The following is a 25552-nucleotide window of genomic DNA, read 5'->3' on the forward strand; positions in this document are numbered from 1 at the left end:
ATTTTGTAATATGAAGTTAATAAACCCATCCTAAAAACATAGAAACTAGAAAAATGAAAATTAGAAACTAAAATATTAATGAAACATTCTAATGTACCATAGCTAAAATAAAATGGAAAAAAAAAATTGATTCAAAATAAAATCTAAAAAAAAAATTAAAACAAAACAATATCCAAAGTCCAAAAATGCTGTATTATTTCACAGATTTCAGACACATCATAAAAAACCTTTAATAATAAACATACCTCTTACTGATCACTTTTCTTGTACCTTTATGTCATGTAGTGCAGAGATTTTGTTAGAATTATTTTTGATTTATTTTTTCCTTTTTGTTCTTATTTTTCCCTAGACTTATGTTTGTTATTTGGGGTAACAAAAATATATAGCCAAATCAACAATAAAATATTTTGTTTTGATTGAACAATGGTGTTTGACCCATATTTTATGTTGCAGTTCAAAACGAGCTAACAATAACACCTGCAAAAAAAGGGCATCTAATGCCTTCAAGAAAGGGTACAAATGCTAATTCTGTCAGCTCTGAGGGCAATCTGCAATCTGTCTACATTGTGTGTCAGATTTAAAATCATGCACACTCCCCAGTCACACAGAAAAAAGGGAGAAAAAGTAGCCAAGCAATGTAAAACACCACCATCAATTCGTCTGAGCGCTCCCTTGCGATTCCAGTCAATTTTCAAGAGGTTAACCGACAATACATCTTAAGTAGCCTCAAGGCTCATAGTTCATTCATGCAGACCAAAGAGGACTGAAGGATACAGGATTCTTCACTTACCAGGTTTGCTAGTATGTAATGGTAGTTCTTCAAGTTCTTTTTTTGTGCCGCAATCTAAAAGACAAATGCAACGCACATGAGAGCATAAAAGCACAACCCTCTCTCTTTCGCCACAGCTAATGGCAGGCCTCTTTCATTCGACTCCAATTAAAATATCATTTTTAGCCTTGCTCTCTAAATAGTGATGAATAGGTCCCATCATTCAGGACTTAATTGCACACCCTCCTAAGTTCACTGGGTGTGGAATATCTGTGATCAGAAGGGGCAGTCGGAACTACACGAGATGGAAAGGAGGAAAGAAGGATTTGGCATCTGTCACCACAGGAAGTCCAATTATAGGACTTAATGACTACATGTGCATGAAGACCACAGTAACACCTGTGAACAGCAGCGGGCCTCTGGAAGCACACCATCAGGGTTACTTGTATCAGATGCTGATTTCTGATCATTGGGTTTGGCAGTGGTTTCTTTGAGATCTTGTCTGGATGGTGAACGGTGAGAAAAGTAATTGCCTCGGTGTGCCTGAAGGAGGAATTCATTGTTTCTCAAATCATTCCGCGAAAGACATGACATAACTTTAATGTGTACTGAGAAATTATCTGCTATCCAAGAAGACATGTAATGTTCCATAATGAAGTCAACATAAAATTTCTAAAAATGAAGGCAGATGTCCCAGAGCAACTTATTTAGTGTCTATAGGCTATTAAGTTAAGAGAATACACAGTGAATTATGAAACATAAATACAGAGCTTTTTGACAATACTTGGAATTCCTTTAGAAACTAAGAAATGAACTGGGGAAACTGTAGATAAAATAAATGATTAACAAAGGTATAAATTTGTGTTGTACTTAGAACGTAGGTAACAATATACTTAAAGCCTTTATGTATAATGCATTATAAAGGTATTGATAATGTTATTTAATAATGATAATGATAATGTTAACTGATACTGCATTATATCATTTTATAAATAATTGCAACCAATATTTAAATGTTTGTTTGTGATGTGTTTTATTGCATTACTTTCTAAAGGTGTAACAATGAATAGATAAGAATGGTAATGCATTACAGAGGTGGTTGTAATTATTCATGAGCTCATTCAATGCATTATAAGGTCCATTATAAAGCATAATTACCACATTAAAATTAATTTTATAATGCATTATATATAAAGGCTTTAAGTTAATTGTTACCAAGACTTTTTATGTGTGTTAAGACTATACTGAATCCCTCACAAAGAAAAATATCTAACCAATATCTAGCAAAACTCATTTTTTTATATTATTTGTTACATAATTTTAAATTATAATGTGTAAATATAGGCCTGTAAATAACAATGTATGACTATTGGAATGCTTAGCTTAATACTTTCAGCTCAGTCTAACACATTTTACAATCCATTCCACTTAATTCCACATAAAAACCAAAAAAAAAAACTCAAAAAATATCAACATTTTGGTTATGGACCAACAAACTAAAAAACATACAACACACAAAAAAACAAGCACTATACAAAATAAAAAAAAAAAAATGAAAAACATGTTCTCAATCATAGTAACGTATGAAGCATTCACCAAGTTTAAGATGGAGTTGAGTCTGACTAGCTCACAGTCAAGAATGACCCTGTACTCCTTCTTATTATCCAGATCTTGGATGGTTTTCAAGAACGCTGCTTCTGTCAGGGTGTCAAAGTTTATGGATGTCACCTGCCATGTCTTCTCAGCAGCAGTGTCCAAGATCTTTTGTAGCACAGTCAGACCTAAAAAAAAAAAAAAAAAAAAAAAGTCTCAGTTAGAAGACTTACATGGCTATAACTGAATATTCTTAATAGGCAGCTGCTTGCATGGATACACATTTGTTTCAGCACAATATGTTGAAGCATCTGTACCTCTTCAAAGCATCAGTATTTTAAGACAGTGATGCAACTCTGTGAATATCACTTTAGTGATGTACTGTAACATTCTGGGAAGTAAAGTCTTGATTTGGAAAAAAAACACATGCTCAGTCACGTACTCCTGAGGAGAAGCTCTGTCTCCACATTCAGCAGGGGGTCTCCACTGTTCTGCTCCAGCTCTAATCAACATCTGCTTTCATATCACTTAGAATCTCCTGCTTAGAATTATGGACAGCTAAACACTGAACTTCAAATGTTCCTATTTTCTTCATCTTAGGGAAAATTCTGGGTGTTTTTGTAAGGAGTCGTGTTTGAAGTTGTTTAGTCTGGACACATTTTAGAAAAACCTTGAGCAATCATGGTTAAATTAAATATTTGGATATGCAACATTTATTTCTTCACTAAACAGTGCTCTTTCATTACTTCTAGCTTGCTCTTTACTACTTACTCCCAACACCAAACACCACAACACATTATAAATTCTCAGATTTTTTTTTTCCTCTAGTGCTTATTATCTTAGAACCTCACGTTGAGGAACTGCCTTTTGTTATCCAGTAGATCAAAAGCCACTACCGGCAATTGTATGAACTGTATACTGTAGCTATACTTTTCTTAGAGGAAATTAAATAATGTGATATTAATGGCCAACATTTGGATGCCTTGCTGTGAATTTCATTAGAACTGACAAACTATTTTATTGGACCTCTCTCGCCATGCAGAGACACGATGTATGACTAAGCACGCATCGTTTCAGATCATTCGACTTCTTCTGGTTACCTGCATGTGGTTTGGTCATGTGATGGTTTCTTGCATATGGAGAGAAACTAATAAAAGAAAGAACGGCTGATTGTTCTTCAAACAGGAACTATCTGCCGACACTGACAGCTTGTTTCCTGTGTAGCAGATGCACTGATATAATTAGTTTAATGAAAGATGATTCGCTCCTTAGTAGCATCTGTATTTTTAAGGAGAGTGATTTCCTAGCCTCCTATAATCTATTGAATATGAATTGAATGTTATTAATCAAATTCCTCTATTTATTTGACCATTACCTTAGCTGGGTAAATGACAAATAAAAGTCTTCCAGATAGAGAAAATGAAAAATTGTTATACGTGTCAAGCTTAAAAATACAATTCAAAGCATTGACAATATGGCATTCAAGGCATGTTTGCCTACAAAACCACCCCTGGCTCTGCACCCCTTTACCTAAATTCATTACTTCATAGTTATGTGCTCTCTAGAAGCTTGCATTCTGAAAGTGAACAACACATTATTGTGCCATCTCAGAGAAGCACAAAATCACTTTCACTGACTTTTTCATTATCTGTTCCCTCCTGGTGGAATGACCTGACCAACTCAATCCGAGCAGCTGAGTCCTTAGGCATCATCTTTTTTATTACAAAAAAACACTAGCTTTCTATTTTTTCTATTCTATCTCATTGTGTGTGTGTGTGTGTGTGTGTGTGTGTGTGTGTGTGTGTGTGTGTGTGTGTGTGTGTGTGTGTGTGTGTGTATATATATATGAATAGTTTGGTTCCAAAATGCAATAAATCCATTTTGATCAATTTGAGTAAAAATGTGTTTTTTTTACCAAGAAAGTGGCAAGATGAAAACCACCAATTTTCTGTTTCAAACTTTCACATAGCATCTTTAGGTTATAATAACATTAAAAATTCAAATCCAGATTTGATTTTCAAAGATTTATAATAAAATTTTTACTATTTTTTTCTCCAAAATGCAATAAATCCATGACACATTTTGTTTGATGGTTTGTTTTTTCCAATGAATCAATATAAAAGTTATTTTTTCATATTGAAACTGTTGAAAATACACAACATAATAAGTTGATCCACATATGACAGGCTCTGAACTTACTGAACTCTGAACTCAATACTAATATTATATACAGGTACTGGACTAAAAATACATTCAATCAGTCATCGCTCCCAAAATAAATTCAACAGGTCATCTTGTTAATGCTATAAATTAATTACAACAACAAAAAAAAATCATCATGAACATACTGTACATGAACAATATCACATTAGACCAAAGAAATTCCAAAATGATATTTCCCTTACATTCAACTAACTATCAAAAGTGCATTCATCTTTGCCATGTTACATTCATTTAGTTGACTAGTGCTATACGCTGTATTAACCAAAATATTAATGGCATTAATAAAAACACTTTCACTGACAAGCTACGCAATATCGTGTTTATAATCGAATATGACTCATCTACGATTATGAACACAATATTGCAGAATTTGTCAGTGATCTACTGCTCTGTGTATTAAATGCCGCTCCATCTGAAAGCACGCGATGGAGATTTATCACAGAACCGGCTTTACTGATGACATGCGCATGACAATCACATCAATTCTCGGGGCTGTCACGTGATAAACTACTCAAACCCGAAGCCTTGTCAGATAAGAGGTGAGGTGAACTAATCATAGGCTAAAGACCCAGATAAATAATGAATGAATCTTTTCTGTTTCTTATAGAATTATAGTTTTGTATTGTTTGTATTGTGATCAACGTTTGCGTAAGTAGTAGATGTGTTAGAGAAGTAACAAAACATTTTAATTACATTTTGCTAAAATGAACGAAAATGAATGAAATTAGTCAAAAAAAGAATCGATCTAAGTCGGTAAAATGATCCGAACTTCCCATCACTAATTCAAAGCGCCCGCATTATTGTCTAGAGTGCATGGAATGGTGTGCTATGATTGGTTGAGTGGATATATCGCATTCTGTAAAGAAAGGAGACTGGCGTTTGTCGCGGTTTGGAAAAAAAAGTGAGAAAACATGACAGAATAACGCGGAGGATATCGCGTTTTGCGTAAAATTACAAATTTATATTTCAATACCGACCAGATACAATACTGATTTTGGCAGAATTTTTTTTTAAAATGGCGTTTATAGCGTTTTGGAACCAAACTCTTCATATATAAAATACCTTGCTATGTGTACTGCATTAGGCTAACAAAGACTTGTCATTTGTACTTAAATATTGTTTCTCTTTTGTTAGTTTTGATGGGTTAAAAGCATCTGCTAAATCATTAAATGTAAATGCAACCTCTAAAACAATAAATTTAAATGTATTCTTTAGTTTAATATTTAGTAAACATTTTTGGTTTTATATGGTTTTGTTAAACATGTAAGCCATTTTTGACAAAAGAATACATATAAAATAACATTACAAGAAAAAGCATAAAACAAAAACTAAATAAAAAAAAAATAATTATTACTCAAAGAAAAAAGATTATAATAAGTAGTTTAAATAAAAGTTGATTAAAAGGGCTGAACTGTGTTTAAAATGAGATCTGGGTGGTCATGCAGCACTTACCAACTTCAAAAGACAATCTCTTTTAGTCATGCTGACTGAATTATAAGTTCCCTGTCAGCCTTTACCCAGAGGAACAGGATCAAAGCCTGTGCATTTTTAAAATCCAAATTATGATGCCTTAATACAGCGATCAGTGTTGGCTTGTGCTCGGTCACGATAAGCTTACTGGTCAATATGAAAGACGCATTCTGCAGGCAGCAGAATTTCAACATCAAAGACATCAAATCTCCAATTCAACCAGAGGCAAGTGCCTTCAAAGCAAAAGCTAGATCAATACTGACACCTATAATAGCACACATATCAGTGTTTGCAACCAGCACAAATGTACAAAAATACAAACCACCAACCTCCTCATAAAGCCTGAAAACAGATTTGGTGGAAAATTAGGCCATGCAAAGTTAAGCAAGTGAGATGTTTCAGCACAAACTTGCTGGCACATTTAAATGGGTCAGGAAAGCGACATAAACTCAAAGAAATTAATCAGAGACAAAATTAATAAGCCAATTTATGTATTTAAATAATTTGCATTTGTTGTGAATGCTTGGTTGCACTTTCAGTCATGGATTTGGCTCATAATTGGTGCTGTCATCACAGTTGCTCAAAATATGTATCAAAATTTGTCCATTTTTGTAAAAGCCATGACTTAAGAAGCTGTTGCATGATTTTTTTCCAAATGAGGCAAGAGATTGCTTTTGGCAGAGATTCAACTATATCTAGAGATGAGCAGATAGAAACATTATAAAAATAGACACTGATCTTGGCCCACTGCATACTATTAGCATAATACGTTAACAATGCATATCATTAACTAAAAACAAGACTACAATCTGGACTGTAGTTTACAAAGAGACTCTTGGGTTCAATTGTCCACATAAATACTGCTTTCTGCTGGGTATTCATTGAAACTTTTGTCACACTAGGGTGAAATTGTGCATAATTCTGCATAATTTGCATACTACCTGCACTCTTTTTTCACTGCTGTCGATATGAGCCATCATCTGAAAGGCTTTCATTTAACATCTCTCTGTAAAATAACAAATTAAAAGGAGATTTGCTAAATATGGAATAAGTACTTGGATTATTATGCAACAGAAGCCAGAATTAGGTTTGTCATTGAAAGAACGGTGAGGCAACCAGTGCATTCACTGGCATTCATTAAAAGACTGTGTCAGATTGCCTTTCGAAACGTCTCTACAGCCTTGGCCATACCAACGCTCTAACCTCTCCTGACGCCTGCGTCTTAGCAGCTGTAAAATTGTCTCGTGCCACAGAGCAAACCAGCTTTATCTCCCACCGAGCAGCATTAACCCGCAGATAAGACGGAGGGAGAGATGGACAGTGCGTTAGTGTTGCCTAGCGCGACTGTGCCGCTGGTGATAAGGCAGGAAAAGGGAAGCAGATGAGTGTAGGGATTGTCTTGGAAGAGCAGAATCGGCTTGCTATCACCCACTCTTGCCGTGCTTCTCCAAATATCGCATGCACAGGAACAAATTGAATTTCTGTCTGTCTCCTTTAGAGTCCAACACAGTGTGTTTTCCTCCCCTCCTTCAACAAAGCCGGCTGTGTGTTTACAGGCCCTAACTCTATTATCTGGGTCTTTGAGGAGATAGCGCACATGCGCCAGGCTCATCATGCTTCAGCTCAGTAAACATCTGTGTGAGCTGGCAAGGACAGATTTGGGGGGTTGTGATCACTAAACTGCTGTAAGCTCCACAGATGATGCTCGTGCCATCTGCAATGGCTTTGAGATGTCATCTCTGAGCACCTGACAAATGGCGCAGTAATCATTAGTGTGAGACCAGGTTATTGTAGCAGTAGTTTTGCATGGTAGTAGAGAAAACCATAACACCTCGCCTGAAACACTTTTTTGTGCTTTATCTTTAAATATCCATTAGGGATTTGATGCATTCTAAAGGTTGGACTATATTTAACATGACACATTGCCTTAATATAAAAAATGCAGCATGGTAATTAAATTGCCACTGTAAAATAAATAAATAAATGAAATTTTAAAAAATCTAGATAAACATGTCAACCTAAACAATTGTAAGAAAAAAGAAAAGAAAATGGTGCAAGATGACAAAAAAAAAACTGTTGCATATGTCGTGAACAAAGATGTCCATCTGATGTATATGGATATTAAAAAATATGACAAAATTGGTAATGCATGACATTAAAATTCTTACCGATTGGCTGGTATTAAAATTCTAAACTATTTTGTCTAAATAAATTTCTATTTTTGTCTAAATAAATTTGAAATAAATCACTAAAATTTGTGAATTTATTCACAACATTATAATGTACAGTATGAAAAACTAATAAATGGCTGAAATTAAATTTCAGTTCTATTTTGTCTAAATTAATTAGAAATAAATCACTAAAAACTAAAATCAGTCTTTTATATATTACAAGTCAATTTAGGCTTCACAACATTATAATGTACAGTATGAATAATGGATATTAATTTTGAAATTACATTTAACAGTCATATTAAATTAACTTTCAATGAGCGTCAGATGATTGCAAACATAATCTAAATGTGAAAATAGGGGAAATGAACATGCACAATTAAATAATGGAAAATAAAAAAAGTCTACAGTATATGCCGATATACTGTAAATACAACTAATCTGCATACCTATATAATCTGATTTAAACAAGGAAACAAACAAACATTCTTTCAGATTTTGTGTCAGCTTAGACTGAGGATAGTTATGATTACATCTGCCATGTTTTTTACCTGTGAGCTCTGGGTTTAATGTGCTACATGACATGACATAAACATTTCACACACACACACACACACACACACACAAACAAACACACACACACACACGTATGCACACACAGGAGTTACTTAAAAGGTTTAAAATAACCTAGAGACTGAGTACTCTTGTATCTAGGCAACAGGAGAGCAGAGGTAGTTGTTGTATTTGTGTGTGGATAAAACACTCAGTGACCTTGTGCTACTAAGTTAGCACTGGCTCACATCTGCATGATATGTGAATCAATAATGTGTGTTTTTTGATTGAGGTTTTAATTTCCCTTACCTTTGTATAATCAAGAGTGGGGGGAGGGGTTTAGACAAATGTAATGTTGTGTAACATGGTGGGGGATTCACAAAGAAAAAAATGACCATGTACACAGCTCTAATATGCTATTAATATAAAATTCTCTATTTGTGTTGTTTTAGCGCCAATTCACTAAAGGAATTATGCAAATCAGGTAACAGCAAAAATGCTGTCACAAAATCTGTACATCATTGTGCAGCATCTTTCCACCACTGCAATCCAGACACCTGAATCAGATCTTTAGACTATACCACTCATCTGGAAATATAGTTATTATGATCTTCTCCATTATTTGATGAGTAAATCCTACTATAATCAATAGGAAATGTACACAGATGTGATGTTTTATTAACAAATTTCAAGAGGAGCATGCGCAGATAATCAAGCCCTCTTCTCAGACAGCACGACAAATACGCATACTATTCTACTCGCTTTATTATCTGCAAGGCGAACTCGTGAAACCTCTTGTGTTGTTGTGTAGTTCTTTTTACCAACTGCTTTCTGTGAGCGGTAATGATTAAAAATTCAAATTACAATACAAAAAACAAACATCACTTCTCAGTTTCAAATCTCAAAAAATTCCCTTGAAAATGAATTATCTTGCCATGGGTTACATTAGTAATTTCACATAAAGAGTAAAATAAGATTAACAGTATCAAATAAAAAAAAAAATAATAGCTAATGCTACCAAACACAAAACCATGTGTAGCTAATGCTGCCATACAAAATCATGCCGGAGGAGTTGACAGACAAAAGCAGGACACTGTACCTGCACCCAAAAAAGGTCACCCACTAGTGTGGATGTTTTTTGGATTCTATAAAAAAGATGAGGTCTTAGACAACCCAGTCTGCAAGAAGTGCCGATGGCTTTACATGCTTAACAAATTGATAACTGTTGTAGTCCTAATACAGAGGCTTCGGAATTCACAAGTGTGGTCCGACCATGTATAATTTATGTTGAAGAACAAAACATTAAAGTCTCTTCAAGTAACCTGAACCACAGACCTTATTTTAATCACAAATCGAAGACTGCTATTCTAGAACTCCTTTAGGAAATTCCCAAGGGAAGCCATGGTGAATTAGTCTTCCGGGTTGGTCTACAAATTGATTTCATGACTGAACAGTTCTACAGAACTGAGTTTTATGAATAGGGTTCAATCAATAATGAGCCTAATTTACATAGAAATTAGGCATGTTTGTACTGAAAATAATGACAATGACTTTATTTAAATATGGCTCAACACTATACTAATGCATTTAGCACCAGGTTAAACTGGACTATGGGCGGTTAACAATTAGAACAGTTTTTGTGCAGAAAATACTGTGCACAACATTGGCACAGATGTTAAATGAATTCACTCGCTTGCTCTGTTCTGGTCATAAGATCCGTATATGAGTGCCATAATGATCTGGAGTTATTCTCTAATGACAGTCTGATAATGATTGGATATGGCAAATATGATGGAAAGCCACACACGTGTCTCCACTTACATGGTGCAGCCAGTGCTCATCCATACTCAAATCACAAATAAAGATCTTTCAGTGAACTTCAAACAGATTATCAGAACAATCCTGCAGGAATCAGGGAGCCATAAGTAAAATTACTACACCCGAGGCACTGGAAATGTCAAAGTATAACCCTATTATAAGCCAAGCAGAGCACCTCAACAGGATTACACCAAATCATCACGTTTTTCAAACTTTCCCAGCAATATCTTCTTAAGCTCCTAAATCACAAATCACTAAATTATCTGCAGTTTATCTTCGTGGCATCCTGAGCAACCTTACAAAGTATTACAACATTTTATCACAACTGCAGCTGCAGTGGCAATGCAGATGCAGGAAAAAAACAAAGAATGAAATTATTCACCTCACCCTGAAAAAGTAATCGTAGAACTACTCATAAATTTAGTTTCCATCATTGCACTTTTGAAACAACACGTTATCAGGATAAAAAGCCAACCTGCATCCGAGCTGTACATGTAGACGAACTTGGTCCACTTGTAGTGCTCGACAAGGGCGATCAGAGCATCCTGGAGCTCAGGTCTCAGCTGGATCACAAACTGGTTGTTGGTATCGATGGGGAAGCTGGGCGTGACGAAGCACACATGCAGAGCGCCACAGAACGACATCAGCATGTTCATGGTCTTCCTGTCATACAGGCCGATGATGGCGTAGACTCCTTTGGAGAACTGGGAACAAACTGGGAAGAGTACAGAAGCAGAAATTTAAAACGAACGTAAATTACAATAAAATTGCAAAAAAAAAAAAAAATTTAAAATTAACTAATAAAACAAATAGAAATATTCAAACTATGGTACATCTAAAATCAGATTTTACAAAACTATTTACAATAAAAAAATTAGATTTTAAAAAAAAAAAAAAAAAAAAGATTAGATATTTAAGTTTAATGTGGTAATTTAGGATATTTATTTAATATAAAAATATTTGTTGTGATAAACAATATGCAATACATTTAAACTGAAATGAAAATGTTTACATTTATAAAAATACAAAAAAGATACTTAACACAATTGTAAATATTTTGAAGATCATATTTTAATAACTTGCTCTGGATTTACAGTAACAACATAAAATCTAATTATTGTAAAACATGCATTACATTTTTCTTACACATTATAAATCTTTATACTTTAATTTTTATTGTAAATCTTAAATAATAATAATAATAATAATAATAAAAGATTTATAGGAAGGTCCTTCACAAAAAGGATGGTCAAATTTAGGGTGCTTGGCATCAGAACGGCTGAAAACCCCCGAAAAAAAAGAAAATGGATCTTGTTTTAAGGACAATATATATATTTTTACTTTAAAAAAATGCATATATCTATATATATATATATATATATATATATTATATATATATATATATATATATATATATATATATATATATATAAGTATATTCTTTTTTTTAAGCACTGATGCAACTGCAACTTCCAAAATAAAACATCAGCTCATCATCAATATAAAACTTGTGGAACACTCCCAGGCATTACAGAAGCAAGCAAGTGCTGGGTAGTAAATAGTTTATATAAAATTCTGTCATGATCACCCCCAAAGCACTTCCTCCTGAAAAACAAGACCTCAATATGTCTTGCCCTGCATTCTTCTTTGTAATTACAGTGACAGTAAAACCTCCACCCACCAATCATCTCTGCTCCAGCCCCCTCACAGCCGGCTAAACCCCATGTGCTTAAGAAGCACATGGCAATTGATTTTTATTGCAGTACTCCAGAAGGGGGCCTGTTTCATGCATTTGCCAGTCCTTTTTTGCAGACAGTGTCAAATCTGGGTCTCCTCAAGGAGAAAACTCCAAAACACTAGAAACACTGAGGTAATGAGTTTCCTACACCTACACCTTAACCCCAAAACCAAACCCTATACCACATCACCTTCCACTTGCTTTTATTCTGTAATTATATAAATGTCCCTCTGGGACATTTCACTGCTCCACTGTCTTTTTTAAACCCTACCACAATTCATGCATTAATAGTAATGCAAGGGTTTTTATACACAATTATAGCGCATTTGTAATAAAACACCACACGAGAGCCTCATTTACCATAAATTTCAATCTCAGCGGCTAAAATTCTAAAGTGTTTTCAAGCTAGACCTTCCATTCGTTCCAGCTAATGTATAATTCCAGGGGAGATTTGTACCATTTGCATTCAGACATGTTGGTTCCCTGGGGCTTTGAGCATGTGAATGAGGGATGTGCCACAGTTGTGACATACTTCAGCTCCAAATCTTCCCTTCAGGCGAGCAAACTTTCGAACCAGCCTCAGAAAACCACTCCGATAGCAGATTGTTTTCTCCACTTCTCATCTATACGGTCGGCACTATTTAAGTCTTAATAATCACCCTCATTGTCCCCTCCACAGCACTGATAGTGAGGATTGACAAATGTACTGTCGCTCGTAGATGTTTATCTTTTAAAACAGGCGATAAAGAGTCGATGCAAGGCTACACAATGCATACACAACAAACATATCTAAATAAAACGCAAAAATAATGCAAGATTTCTGCATGCACATCTTCTTTATCAGCGTTCTTCATGCCTACCGCAGATAAAAGGAGGAGGGAAACGGCAAATAATTTTTATGCGGTGCTGGCTGGAAGGAGTATCAGGGTTTGAATCTCTGTCTTGGGGTATAGACAGCGTGTGTATGAATGTATAGTTGGGGGAGGAGAAAACAAGTTTCCTGCCTGCGGTGATCTCCACAATGCTGAAAGATTTTTGTGACAGGTGGATCCAGTGTGAGTGATCTCGTCTGATCTTCAGTCACTCCATTGAAGATGAGAAGAGCTCCACCGCATCAATCTGTTCCAGCAGCCTCTGTTCTCCTTGCCTTTGGTTATTGAGCAGCTGAGGTAAAAAGCGTGTTTGAAGATGCGGATTTGTACTAGTGATGTTTTGACTGCGATGCATTATACTGTAGCTGTATGAAAGAATTTATTAGTCTCCACACCATCGCCCAATTTTATAGTTTTGTGGTCAATCAGAGATGAGTTACAGCACTGGATTTGTGCTAATGTATGTTTTGACTGTGATGCATTTTAGCTGTATCCTGCCGACTGTTATGATTCGTTATTACAGTGTTAGTAAATGAAAAAAAAACAAAAAAAACCATTTAGCAACAACATCAAACCTCAAAAAACAATTGTATGAAAACCATAACAGACAATCTCCAAAAAGAATAAAAAAAACACCATATTCACACCTGTTTTTACACTACCTACTGTTTTGCTTAACTGGGAGAAAACACAAGGGGATGGTTATTTTTACCCCCGACAAGCTCCCCTCAAAGCTTTTTATTTAAAAAAAACACTTAGCCAACATTCAGTTTTTTGGATTGACCCCTTCTGTTTATAAATAAAATGGTTTGTTCAGCCCATTTGTGTGTAATAATTGTCAAAAACAGAAGTATAACAGTGTAAATATCGGTTCTGCTTATCGGGGTACATAAACATGCAAATAATCGGTATCGGTTATCGGTTAAAAAAACTCATATCGGTCGATCACAGTTGTGGGACATACTTCAGCTCCAAATCTTCCCTTCAGGAGAGCAAACTTTATCCAAACTGATAGCAGATGCTTTACTGCTTCTCATCTACTACAGTGCATGGCAAATACACTGTCGCTCATAGATATTTATCTTTTAAAACAGGCGATAAAGAGTCAATGCAAATACACTTTCTCTCACATATATATATATTTTAAAAAAAACAGACAAAAAATAAACAATGCAAGGCTACACAATGTATTTATCTCAATCATTTGGAAAGATAACGCAAGCGACACCTGCACTTCTTCTTTATCACGTGGTCTCCGCAGATAAAAAACAGGAGGGAAACGAAAAGGAATCACTCAATCATGCAGTGCCGGTTGGAAGGAGTATCAGGGTTTGAATCTCTGTGTTCGTTGTCTAGAGAAACGGACCAGAATGTACAGTTGATGATGATGCAGAAAACAAGGTTTTTTCATCTTGCAAGAAAGGTGGATCCGTTGTGGAGTGTCTGTCCAGTCACTGCAGTGAAGATGAGAAGAGCCCTGCGTCAGTCCGTTCCAGCAGCCTCTCACTTGCCTTTGGTTATTGAGCAGGAGGGGTAAAAGCGTGTTTTGAAGGGATGTGCAGGGCATAGGGATGAGCCCTTCTGAATGGAACGCAGGGAAAGTCATTTGACATAAAGCTCTAATCAGCTGTGGATTTGTGCTGGTATTTTTGATCAGCTCAGCATGCTGAAAAGATCTTTACCTGGAACAGTTTCAGTCCTTGGTAGAGCAAAGAGACTGATGAGCAAACAATCCTTCACCTATGGGTTCTTTAGAAAAACAAGGGACAAGCTCCAAAAGGACAATAAAAGCACAAGGCACCTACGGTTTCTTTACTTATTTTACTGACAAGCTCCAAAGGTCAAAAGATCTCTGGGATAAAGATGTGAAGGATTTTCGAAGCAAACATAGACTCAGGCTCCCAGATGGTTTAAAAAAAATGCATGAACTGGCTTGTATCAATGCCTAGATGCAGAATACTTCAAGAAACCGTCCCCTACACCCTTAACCCTTCAAAGCTCAAATCCGGAGGGGGGGTGGGCATAGGGATGAGCCCTGAATGAAAAAAAGTCATGACAAAAAGCTCCCAGCTTGGTTAAATCAGGCCAACATGAAAAGAGCTTTCCTGGAGCTTTCAGTCCCTTGGTGTAGTAAACTGAAGCAAACCTCATCATGCAAATTAAACTGTCAAAAATCTCTGGGACTTATATGTGAACAGGCACAAGTCAGGAGATGGTAAAAAGCGGCGATTGGCTTTATCAATGCAGAACTCGTTACTGAAAAGATCAAATTGAGCTGGGGGGTGGCAGCGGAAGCAAAAAATGTTTTTGGTCATTTCCCTCTTGGACAAAATGTGTAGTATGGTTCAACCTATCATGCAAATTTGTGAAAATTCTTTAAATAATTCACCAAACTAAATAGCGGCGATTGGCGCAACAGAAAAGCCTATGATTTTTCCTTGATTACAATTTAAAGACATTCCCCGACATTATGTCATTGTGCTGTATGTGTAACTATAAACGATAGAAAAACTAACATCAATACACCTAACATTATTGAGTCACAGACTTTGCAAAAACCAAACAAAAACATGTTTTGAGAGTCCAAAAGCTTTCACTGATAGCCTGTTAGAATTCAGTTAGAATGCCCTTATAATTCAAGCAATGAAAGAAAAAATACCCATCTATGAGTTTTTACGTTTTTATATTCACTGGACAAGTACTTTTCTGAATATCAGCACATGTGCACAAGCACAAATGTGCTATTAATTTTATACAACAGTGCACAGCATCATGGTGTTTCGTTCCTTGAATGAATCAGATTTTGAACGAATCGAGTGAGCCAGTGATTCAACAGTCCATTCAGATGGACTCACTTGTTTCTCTTCTAATTGAATCAGCTGTTTTGAACAAATCGTTTGATTTGAATGATTCAATAAATCATTTATAAAAACATGGACTTGCTGCCACCTACTGGCGGTTTTATTGTCATCATTATTTATCCATGACAGGCCTAAACCAGACAAGGCGCCAGCACTACCAGCACAAAAACACATTTAGCAAAATATTGACCAAAATTCCTCCATTTCAGGCACCAGAAGGAAAAAAATCGATTTGTCTGGCGGAAATCCAATACAACTTACCATCCAAATAACAGCATTCCTACAGTGAAGCATGGAGGTGGTAATATCCTGTTATGGGGGGGTTTCTCTGCAGCAGGGACTGGAGCACTTGTCAGGACAGAAGGAGAAATGGATGGGGCAAAATATATTCAAATTCTTAAGGAAAATCTGCTGCCCTCTACCAGAATGTTGTCAATGGAAAGAAGGTTTACCTTCCAACACACAGCAAAACTGACCACACAATGGTTGAAAGAGAAAAAGATGAGTGCCCTTGCATGGCCTAGTCAGAGCCCAGACCTAAACCAAACTGAAAATCTGTGGAATGACTTGAAAACTGCAGTCCAAAAAAGGTCACCATCAAATTTAACTGAACTTGAGCTCGAAATTAAATATTGCAAAGTCTAGACGTGCAAAGTTAGTAGAGATATATCCTGACAGTCTAAAGGATGTAATTAAAGCAAACATGTTGGTGTTATATCTTTCCTGGATGTAGCCGTGGGATTAAAGCAAAAGGTGTTTCGAGTCCCACAACAAATACACATCAACACAAGAGGGTGATCCTTTTTCCAACTCAGTGATTCCAATTTATTTTTTTTATTTTTTTTTCTGACATGTTGGTGTTATATCTTTCACTTGGATGTTATAAGTTGAGTAAATACAGCTGGATAAAACAAAACTTTGTCAGTCTTCATTAGAGGCTGCAAAGCAACAAAATGTGATTATTTTAAAGGAGGGGGTGATTCTTTTCTATACTCACTGTAAGTGGTCCATATGACTCATGCACTGTATCCCAAGTCTGCCAAAGGCATACTACTGCATACACTCTCAAAAAGTGAAACGGGCAATTGTTACCTTTTTTCTACCTGACCTGATTCTTAAAAAATACTTGGTTGTTGTAGTCAGGTTGATTCTGTGATAATAATATCAAATAAATAAAACCAGTTTTATTACTTCCACATTTTTTTTTTTTTACCAGACAATACATTTTTTACAGTTTTTACAGCAGGTTCATGTGAGAAACACCATATAAATTAAAACTGCAAAAAATTAAAATGCAAAAAAAACTATCAGCTTCATGATTAATCACAAAAAAAAAATAATTGTCTCAAAAGCTACGGCAGAGAAGATTATCAGCTGGTTGATTTCTTACACAAAACTACTGTATGTCTTCTGAAGAATATTAAAAAATAAATAGTAATCCATTAAAAACAGTAATACTGTGAAATATTGTTACAGTTTATCCAATGTTGTTTATTCCTGTGATGGCAAAGCTATTACTCCAGTTTTTAGTGTCACATGATCCTTCAGAAATCACTCTATGCTGATTTGATGCATGGAAAAGAACTGCATTTTTTTCTTTAAAAAAACTTTTGAATGATAGTGGCAAAAGCAGAGGACTGCTTTTTGCTCTTGGCAATAAAAATCAGTATTAGGACTGTGAGATTAATCGAAATCTTAATTCACAATGTACATTGTTGCAAAGCAGCTTCACAGAAAATGAATGAATGTAATAAAATCACGATGTGAGTGATTTTTTTAAACCACAGAAAGCACCATTTCTCCGCCACCCCCCTCACGGTGCATGCGACTGGCGAAGAGCAAATGAGCATTTGCATTTAATTTCTATGGGAGCTGAGCTTCACGCTTGTGTGGAAAAAGTGTAGATAACAGCCAAGGGCTCAGAGATGTTCAGCAGGTATGACATCTGTCTTGAGTTTTTAAAAGTGTGTGCATTTCTGCTGAATTAAGTGTTTAAATCATTGTTTATCATTAAAGTCATTAAATATCAGAAACAAAGTTTGCATCTTTCCAACATAATTGCCAGTATCTACGAAGATCATATTGCTCACTTGCTTACCAGTTATGGGCATTCATATTACATTTTGAGTTGTATAACACAAAGTTTGCATCTTTCCAAAACATCAATTGCCAGTATCTACGAAAGCATTCACCGTGATCACATTGCTCACTTGGCTGAAAAAAAAATCATCGAAGGACATTTCAAGCTTCTTAGATTTGGTAAAACAGGTGAAAACCGGATCGGATCTGTGGGTAAGTTATAGCTAGCTACAAACACCCTAAAGAAACAGCCTAGGCAAAAAAAATACTGTAATGTTTTCTTACTTACCAATCCAAAGAGAAAAGTTCAATGAAGTGGAGTTGTCTGCCGATATTCACTGTAGTGATGTAGCGGGTGGTGGTGGTGGTAGGTGTCTCGTGGCCAAGGGCTTCAGCCATCCTTACGCTCTCTTTCCTGAACTGAAATGAAGTCAAGATGCATAAGAAAATATAGAAACACAGCATTCAAGATGCATAAGAAAATATAGAAGCCTTATTGTCACTGTTCTAGTTTCTGTTATGAGTTGAGTTGTTTTTCATTATTTGGTGTTTACCCATATTCATATTGTTTTGGCATGATGTTAAATCCTTTTGATAAAGCTCGAATTAGTTTTCCAAAATGCATTCATTAATGTTAAGTGTTTAATGAAATACTATCTTAAAATTGTGAATCAAAAATGACACTGTATTTTTATCCAGAAAAAAGTCAAATATATTTTTCATATTGTCACTCAATATCACATAAGGAATAGGCACCTAATCATTACCCACTTTTATGTAATGTTTTAAGTGTATGGAAATCAGAATGCAGCAGCATTCACAGATGCTTGTAGAAGATTCTATATCTGTTAAGATTTCTACCCATGCTTCACAAAGAAAAGCTCACATTATTCCATTATAATAGTGTTGAAAATGACAAAATGGAAATGTAATATTGATCCAAAAAATCAAATGTCAATAATAATCGCCGAATCCTGTAGCATTAGGGCCTAGCGTTTTAGAAATAAAATATAAAACCCAGAGACCACAAACAGCCCAGCATTAGGGCCTAGCGTTTTAGAGAGAAAATAGAAAATTCAGAGATTACAGCCAGCTCTTTTTGTCACCTAACAGAATCAGATTTTGTCCCTGGTGTCCTCTAAGCGGCTTGTAGCCTCAGTCTTTGCAAGATGAAATATATGATAAGGTACATTTTTATCACTGTATCACTCCAGCCCAGTGAAGGTCGGGGAGCATGTAGCCCCACAGGCACATATCCTGAAATCACCATAGCTAACCTCAGCCCGCCTGTGCAGCTGCACTCTGAACTGCGTCCAGCTCCTAACAGCTAATGATGCTAATGACATACCTGTCATCTATAATCAACGATGAAGCATCCATAGCTTACTGGTATCAAAAAAGCCATCCATATTTCACAATGCTTCATTTTAAATATGCCTAATTGCTGGAAGTTCTTGCTAATGGCTTTGCAGATGAAGCTAATGTAGCTGCATGAGGTATCCTTGGCAGTCTTCGTCGGATATTCAGGCCAGCTATCCCATCAAGGCATTCGCTGTCTTTGAAGTCTTCCATCACTTGTATAGAAAGCTTCGAATTAAGGCAACCACACAGGTAAAAGCTCTTCAGCGGTCTATGTGACTTCCACAGGGAAGACACACAAAACAGTGTTTGTTCCTGAACTCGCTCTGACGTGTGCTTCAGTGGGTCTTTGGAGCCCGCCTGATTGACATGCTGTGGACATTTGGCCTGACTGCATGTCAATGTGATGAAAGGACTGATACGTGCTGAAAGGAGGACCACAGGGCCGAATGGGACTAATGCCAAGAAAATATTGTCATAAAGGCTTGTGATATGGGCAAAAGCAGAAACAGATTCTTAAAATAATTCATGTATGGAAGAAAATGAATCTGTCCTATTCACAAAAGACAAAAAACTGTTTGCCAGGTTTAAAATGATGTGATGATGGGGTTTTATTCAACTAGAAAGGCATGAGGAGAAACACTCATCACCATTCTTTACAAAACACCAACTGGTATTTTCAACTCTCACCATGTGACAACTTCAACTTCAAAACTTCTGCATGTAGCTCACTATTCATCAGTGCAACTGACAACTTCAACTTCAACATTAAATCAAAGGTGCATGCAATTCTTCAGCATTAATATTGTATAGCCATTTTCATGTGGGCTGATATTGCATTTGAAAAAATTTAAGGGCCACTTCTCATAAACTGTTTACTTTCAAATACTGTGACGCATTTCAAACTTCCCTTTCCTGAAGAAACTATCACTATAATGGGGACCATATTCTACGATCTGTCCACTGCAGTCTAATCTTAACACTCCATTCCTCTCGATATAACACTGTACAGTGTCTTGCCATGTCAGTTAAAGCCCACACTTATCAGAGAAGTTTAAACTCTCCTTCATGTGGTAATTTGGGGAACAATTTCCCTTCTCAGAAGAACACCTGTCCTACTCCAACTAAATATTGTCAGTTCCCTGCTTCCCTCCTACACAAGTAGATTTTCCACTATAACTCACTTTGTGGCTCTGCTCCCACATGCATACATCAAAACCCCTGAAAAATAATCACTTTGGCTATGATGCAATGAATAATAGATTAAATGAATCTATTTGAGTCGTGCTAAACGGTTACTGTAGCTCTTCAGAGTCAAGGCAACTTCAGTAACCATTTCAGGCACATATCTAAGAAAATAAGAGTCTGTACTGGTGTGTGTGCCATTTCTGCCATACATGTCATCTATTTTACAAAGTATTATAAACATGATAACAGATAATGATTCACAGTAATGGGAACACGTCTGAATGTCTTATTCAAAAAAGATGAAGCCTTTACATGTGTTATACAAAGATATACATAATTCATGAGTAAAACATGACAAAGGCTGTATTTTTTCTTTGCTCTTTTCAGATTATCTGACATTATAAAAAAGTGAGAAATGCTATAACATATGAAGTGAACATCTAAACATCCATCGGTCAATCAACTATTGCACAAAAACAGTGGTTGTCACCCCATGTTCCTGGAAATGGCTGTGGGTGTAAAATGGAGGGGGCTACAGGAACAGGGTTGAGAGCCAATGTATTAAAAGTGTTAGTTAGAGGCACTTTAAAGGAAACCGACCATCTGACCTCTTTGAAATCCAATCACAAGTGACTCACAGGAGACTCATCTGAGATGCATGTTAATACCAAGTGTAAACAGTTTTCAGTCTCAGCTGACCACTTATGATCAGATCATTCAAGACGGAAATACCTGGTTTAAAGAAATTTAAGACAGCATAACTGTGGAAATAAGCACACTATAAACATGCTGTTTTTTTAAGTATTTTAATATAAATGGCATTTTTTTAAAAAGGGAATAGTTAAAAAAAATTGAAAATTTGCTGAAAATATACTCTTCCTCACACCATATAGGATGTAGAAGAGTTTGTTTCTTCATTGTAGCCTATTTGGATACATTTTGCTTTCATCACTTGCTCACCATTGAATCCTCTGAAGTGAAGAATGAGAGCCCAAACACATAAGTAATCCACATAACTCCAGTCTATCAAATATCGCCTTGTGAAGTGAAAATCTGTGTGTTTGTCAGAAACAAATTTATCATTAAGGCAATATACCAATCCATAGCCCATAACAATGCTTTCTCCAGTTAAAAAGGTCCATCCCTTGTTGTTTTCTCGCTTCGAAATTTAGAACTGTTTAAGACAGTTCTCCTGAACATATCAATTAAGTAACAAAAACACTGATTTTCTTTTGTTATGTTTCTTAAAGCCCCATTCATTGTTCTCTAGTTCCGGTTTGTTCTTGCAGCAAAAAAGGAAAATGATCAAATTATAATCAGACTGAATTTTGTTACACCTCCTGGCACACAAACTGCTCTAGTGATCTCAGGTTTTGTTCTGGGAACATTTATGAAGTGATTAGAGGATAAGACAGCAATGCACAATCACCCTGATGGGCGAACTCTCTGCAGATGTAATTAGCTCCACATAATTACTTTCACACTTCCCTGTGACAAGAACATACAGACTCAGCCCTTACTTTGTGTGTTAAACTTTCCTTTGATAACCTCTCTCTAATAAGACCCTCTCTGGTGTCACCCTATAAAAATGCCCTAAGGAGTCCCCTAAAATGGAAAACATCGCTCCAGCCCCAGTTTCTCTGCTCAGCCTCCAGTAAACAGCATACTCTGCTTTGAAGCACTGAAACTCACTTAAAAGGGCACCACTAATGTGTACATGAAAGAGGTTTGTCACACACACTCATCTGGGAAAGACTATAGCACATATGAACTTTTCAGGATGATCAGTCTACTGTGCTTGTGTCGAAATATCACAAACATCTGAAATATCTTCTCTTCAACAGAAGCTGTTTTCATGCTAAGCATTATACAGTGTTGCACGTTGCTGGCAGGGTTGAACACAAACATGGAAAGGTTGCCTGTGTCAATCTCAGACATCAAAGGGCAACATTCGTGACTGACAGGCAGCTGCCTGAGATACTAACAACCATCTTATCTATATACGACTAATCTAAAAATGTTCATACCAATCAACAAAAAATGTTCATATTAGCAATGTAAAGGATGCATTTCATATTCTATCTCATGATAGAAAATATGCTGTCAAATCTGTAAATACACTGTGAAAAAAACATGATAAATGTAACAACTGTGGTGCCATAAATTTGCAGAAAATGATGTGAAATTGCTACAGTCAACCATTCAACAACACAACAGAAAAAAACCCTAAACCGACTAAAATAATAAGGTGGCAATAAACAACATAAAATGCAAATCCTTACATAACTGATAACGAAGAATAAATATTTGAATAAAATAATCAAATGTAATGCACTACACAGGGACTTCTAGTGACTTCTAAAAACTATTATATTTTATTTTAAAAGTAAATGTATTGACTTGCAAAATATAAATAATATTATACTTCATGCAAAAAAAAAAACAATTACATGCACTGTCCTTTTCAATCTAATGTATTTTAACTGTATATGGTAAGGTAACTTAAGGTGCAAATTTACTTTTTTTCATTATAATTTAAAGTGTATTTATTTCAGAAGGATGCATAATCTATTTTGAAAACAGGCAAGTGGTCATGAGAGTGAAATTACACAAACCACTTTGGCAAAAGAAGCATTTGTAAATGTGAAAACCCACCACTGGCTTGTGTCAAATTCAACCTCAGTTATTCCAGGACAATTTTGCCAGCTTTGCAGTTCCACCTGACATCTTGACGTTATTGACAGTAATCCAGCTGGGTTTAAGACTGTATAAATGAAAACACATTTACAGCAACAAAATGTCAGAGGTTCTCCTACTTCGCTTAGCCTACACTTGTTTCACTGACATAAATCACCATGTGCAGAGTCGTACAGAAATTCATCAAAGCAACAAGCGGGATGGAAACAGGTCGTGCGCACTGCAGATGTTTGGTTTGCGAAGAGTAACAGACCTGTGAGAGATACATTAATACAGAACTTACAGGCGTATGTCATGGCAAAGCTGCTCCCCGTGTCCACCATGTCCACTTGTGGTACCAGTTTAGGAACATCATTGTGTTGAGAGAGCGCGAAACGGAACACGTCGTATTCATGGGAGTCGGTTGGAAACAAACCTCCTGTCGAGATTACAATAAAGTCATTCAGGAACAATAACACGTACATGGAATATTTAAACCCAAATGGCTAACTGTACCTCATCCTGTGCGACGGAAACTTTAAATAACTGTCAGGACACGGTTATAAACAATAGCCGCTGAGTACTCACCTATGTTGATGTTACTTGGGAAACTTGAACATGAACACAACCCAAGCAAACCGGTTAAGAGTAAGACGAAGCTTTGCCACATATTTCCGTTTGCATTTGAGAAACTGACAAAAAGCCAAATGCCAAACATATATATCCCAAAGTCTTTGTCTCTTCAGCAGAGCGCAGTGAATCCCAGTCAGTCCTGTTGGTAATAGCGGTGGGTGACTGAATAAGCGTGTCTCTGACAGCCCTACTTACAAATGAACACACTCTCTGTAGTGTCAGCAGAAGAAAGAAAACGCGGATCTTGATCGCTTTCTTAACACCATCACCGCGCGCTCCCGGTAGGTCGTTACTCTACTCAGAGTAGAAGAGCAAATGACTGGGTAAACTTGAAGCTGTGCGCAGACTGTACCATTTTATAACATCTTGATTTCTCCAATTGTTATGCTATCTAGCTATAAAATGTACCTACATAATATATATATATATATATATATATACATATATATATATATATATATATATATATATAAATATATATATATATTGAATATATATATATATATATTAGGAGCATTAAATGGAAGCCTTAAGTGTGATAAACAGTTTATGAGCAACAGAAAATTAAGTGAGACGGTTGGTGCAAAAACACATAAACAAACAAGAATAATATATAAAAAAATTAAACACCTCATCTTTTTAATGACAAATATAAATAACAAATACAAAAATCTTAAAAAAAAAAATAAAAAACAAAAAATACATCACATATAAAAATCATATATAAAAAAAAGTTTATAATATTTTCATTACAAAAAACGTTGATTTGACTATCATGTCAATGTCAAGTAGTAGCCATCAAAATAAAATGATTTTAAACAACATAATCAGTTTTTGTCAACATATTTTTGTATTTCAACATATTTCTGTAATTCTTTGTTACAGAAATTAATTACACTAACATGGGATTAGCCTAATATTATGCATCTTATAGTCAAATGATGATACATTTTTAAAAAAATCTAGTTTAACTAATTGACATTTGCATTCTAGAGTATAAAAAAATTCAATCTTTTAACTTAACTAAGTTAACATTAAAACAAAAAAAACACAACATAAGTCATCACATCACATCATACCAAACTCAAACAAAACCAATCCCAATTCCAAACTAAACTAAAACAAAAAAACCCAAATTCTATCCAATATAACTATGTAAAAGAAGACAATTGTTTTAAGGTTCATACTCACTCTGAGCCTTGAATAATAACCCTGACCCAACATTTCTTTTCATGAAACTCATTCTCTTTTAGAATGAAATCACATAGCGGAGTCCATAAAACACTTGTGAAATGAAAAGATGATATGAAACCTACAAATCTAAGGTTTGAATCAATAATTGCATTGCAAACAATATAGCAGAGCATTGCACAGATTCTATTCCATGAATTAATAAATGATAAATGCACATTGTATTCACATCTATATTACATGTACTGTAATGCATTGCAAACTGAAACTGTCAGCACTTTCTGAATTAAGGCTTTTTATGCTCTATAGTGAAATGCATGAGTAATACAATACATTCCATGAACTTATCTAGGCTAAAT

At 35.6% G+C, this 25552-nt stretch overlaps 1 protein-coding gene across 1 annotated transcript in view; it reads right to left on the bottom strand.

Annotated features, from left to right (window-relative positions):
- Nucleotides 1–24329, bottom strand: part of gria1b (glutamate receptor, ionotropic, AMPA 1b) — a 46080-nt gene extending 21751 nt beyond the window's left edge. The window contains exons 1-5 of the mRNA XM_042710923.1: nt 23958–24329; nt 23674–23808; nt 11072–11311; nt 2366–2550; nt 791–844 (exon numbers count right to left, since the gene is read on the bottom strand). Of these exons, the coding sequence (XP_042566857.1) occupies nt 791–844; nt 2366–2550; nt 11072–11311; nt 23674–23808; nt 23958–24087 (744 nt within the window). The 5' untranslated portion in view covers nt 24088–24329. The remainder of the gene's footprint in view (nt 1–790; nt 845–2365; nt 2551–11071; nt 11312–23673; nt 23809–23957) is intronic.
- Nucleotides 24330–25552: the final 1223 nt, after the last annotated feature.

The sequence above is a fragment of the Cyprinus carpio genome, chromosome A21, assembly GCF_018340385.1.
Source record: "Cyprinus carpio isolate SPL01 chromosome A21, ASM1834038v1, whole genome shotgun sequence".
Taxonomy (NCBI): domain Eukaryota; kingdom Metazoa; phylum Chordata; class Actinopteri; order Cypriniformes; family Cyprinidae; genus Cyprinus; species Cyprinus carpio.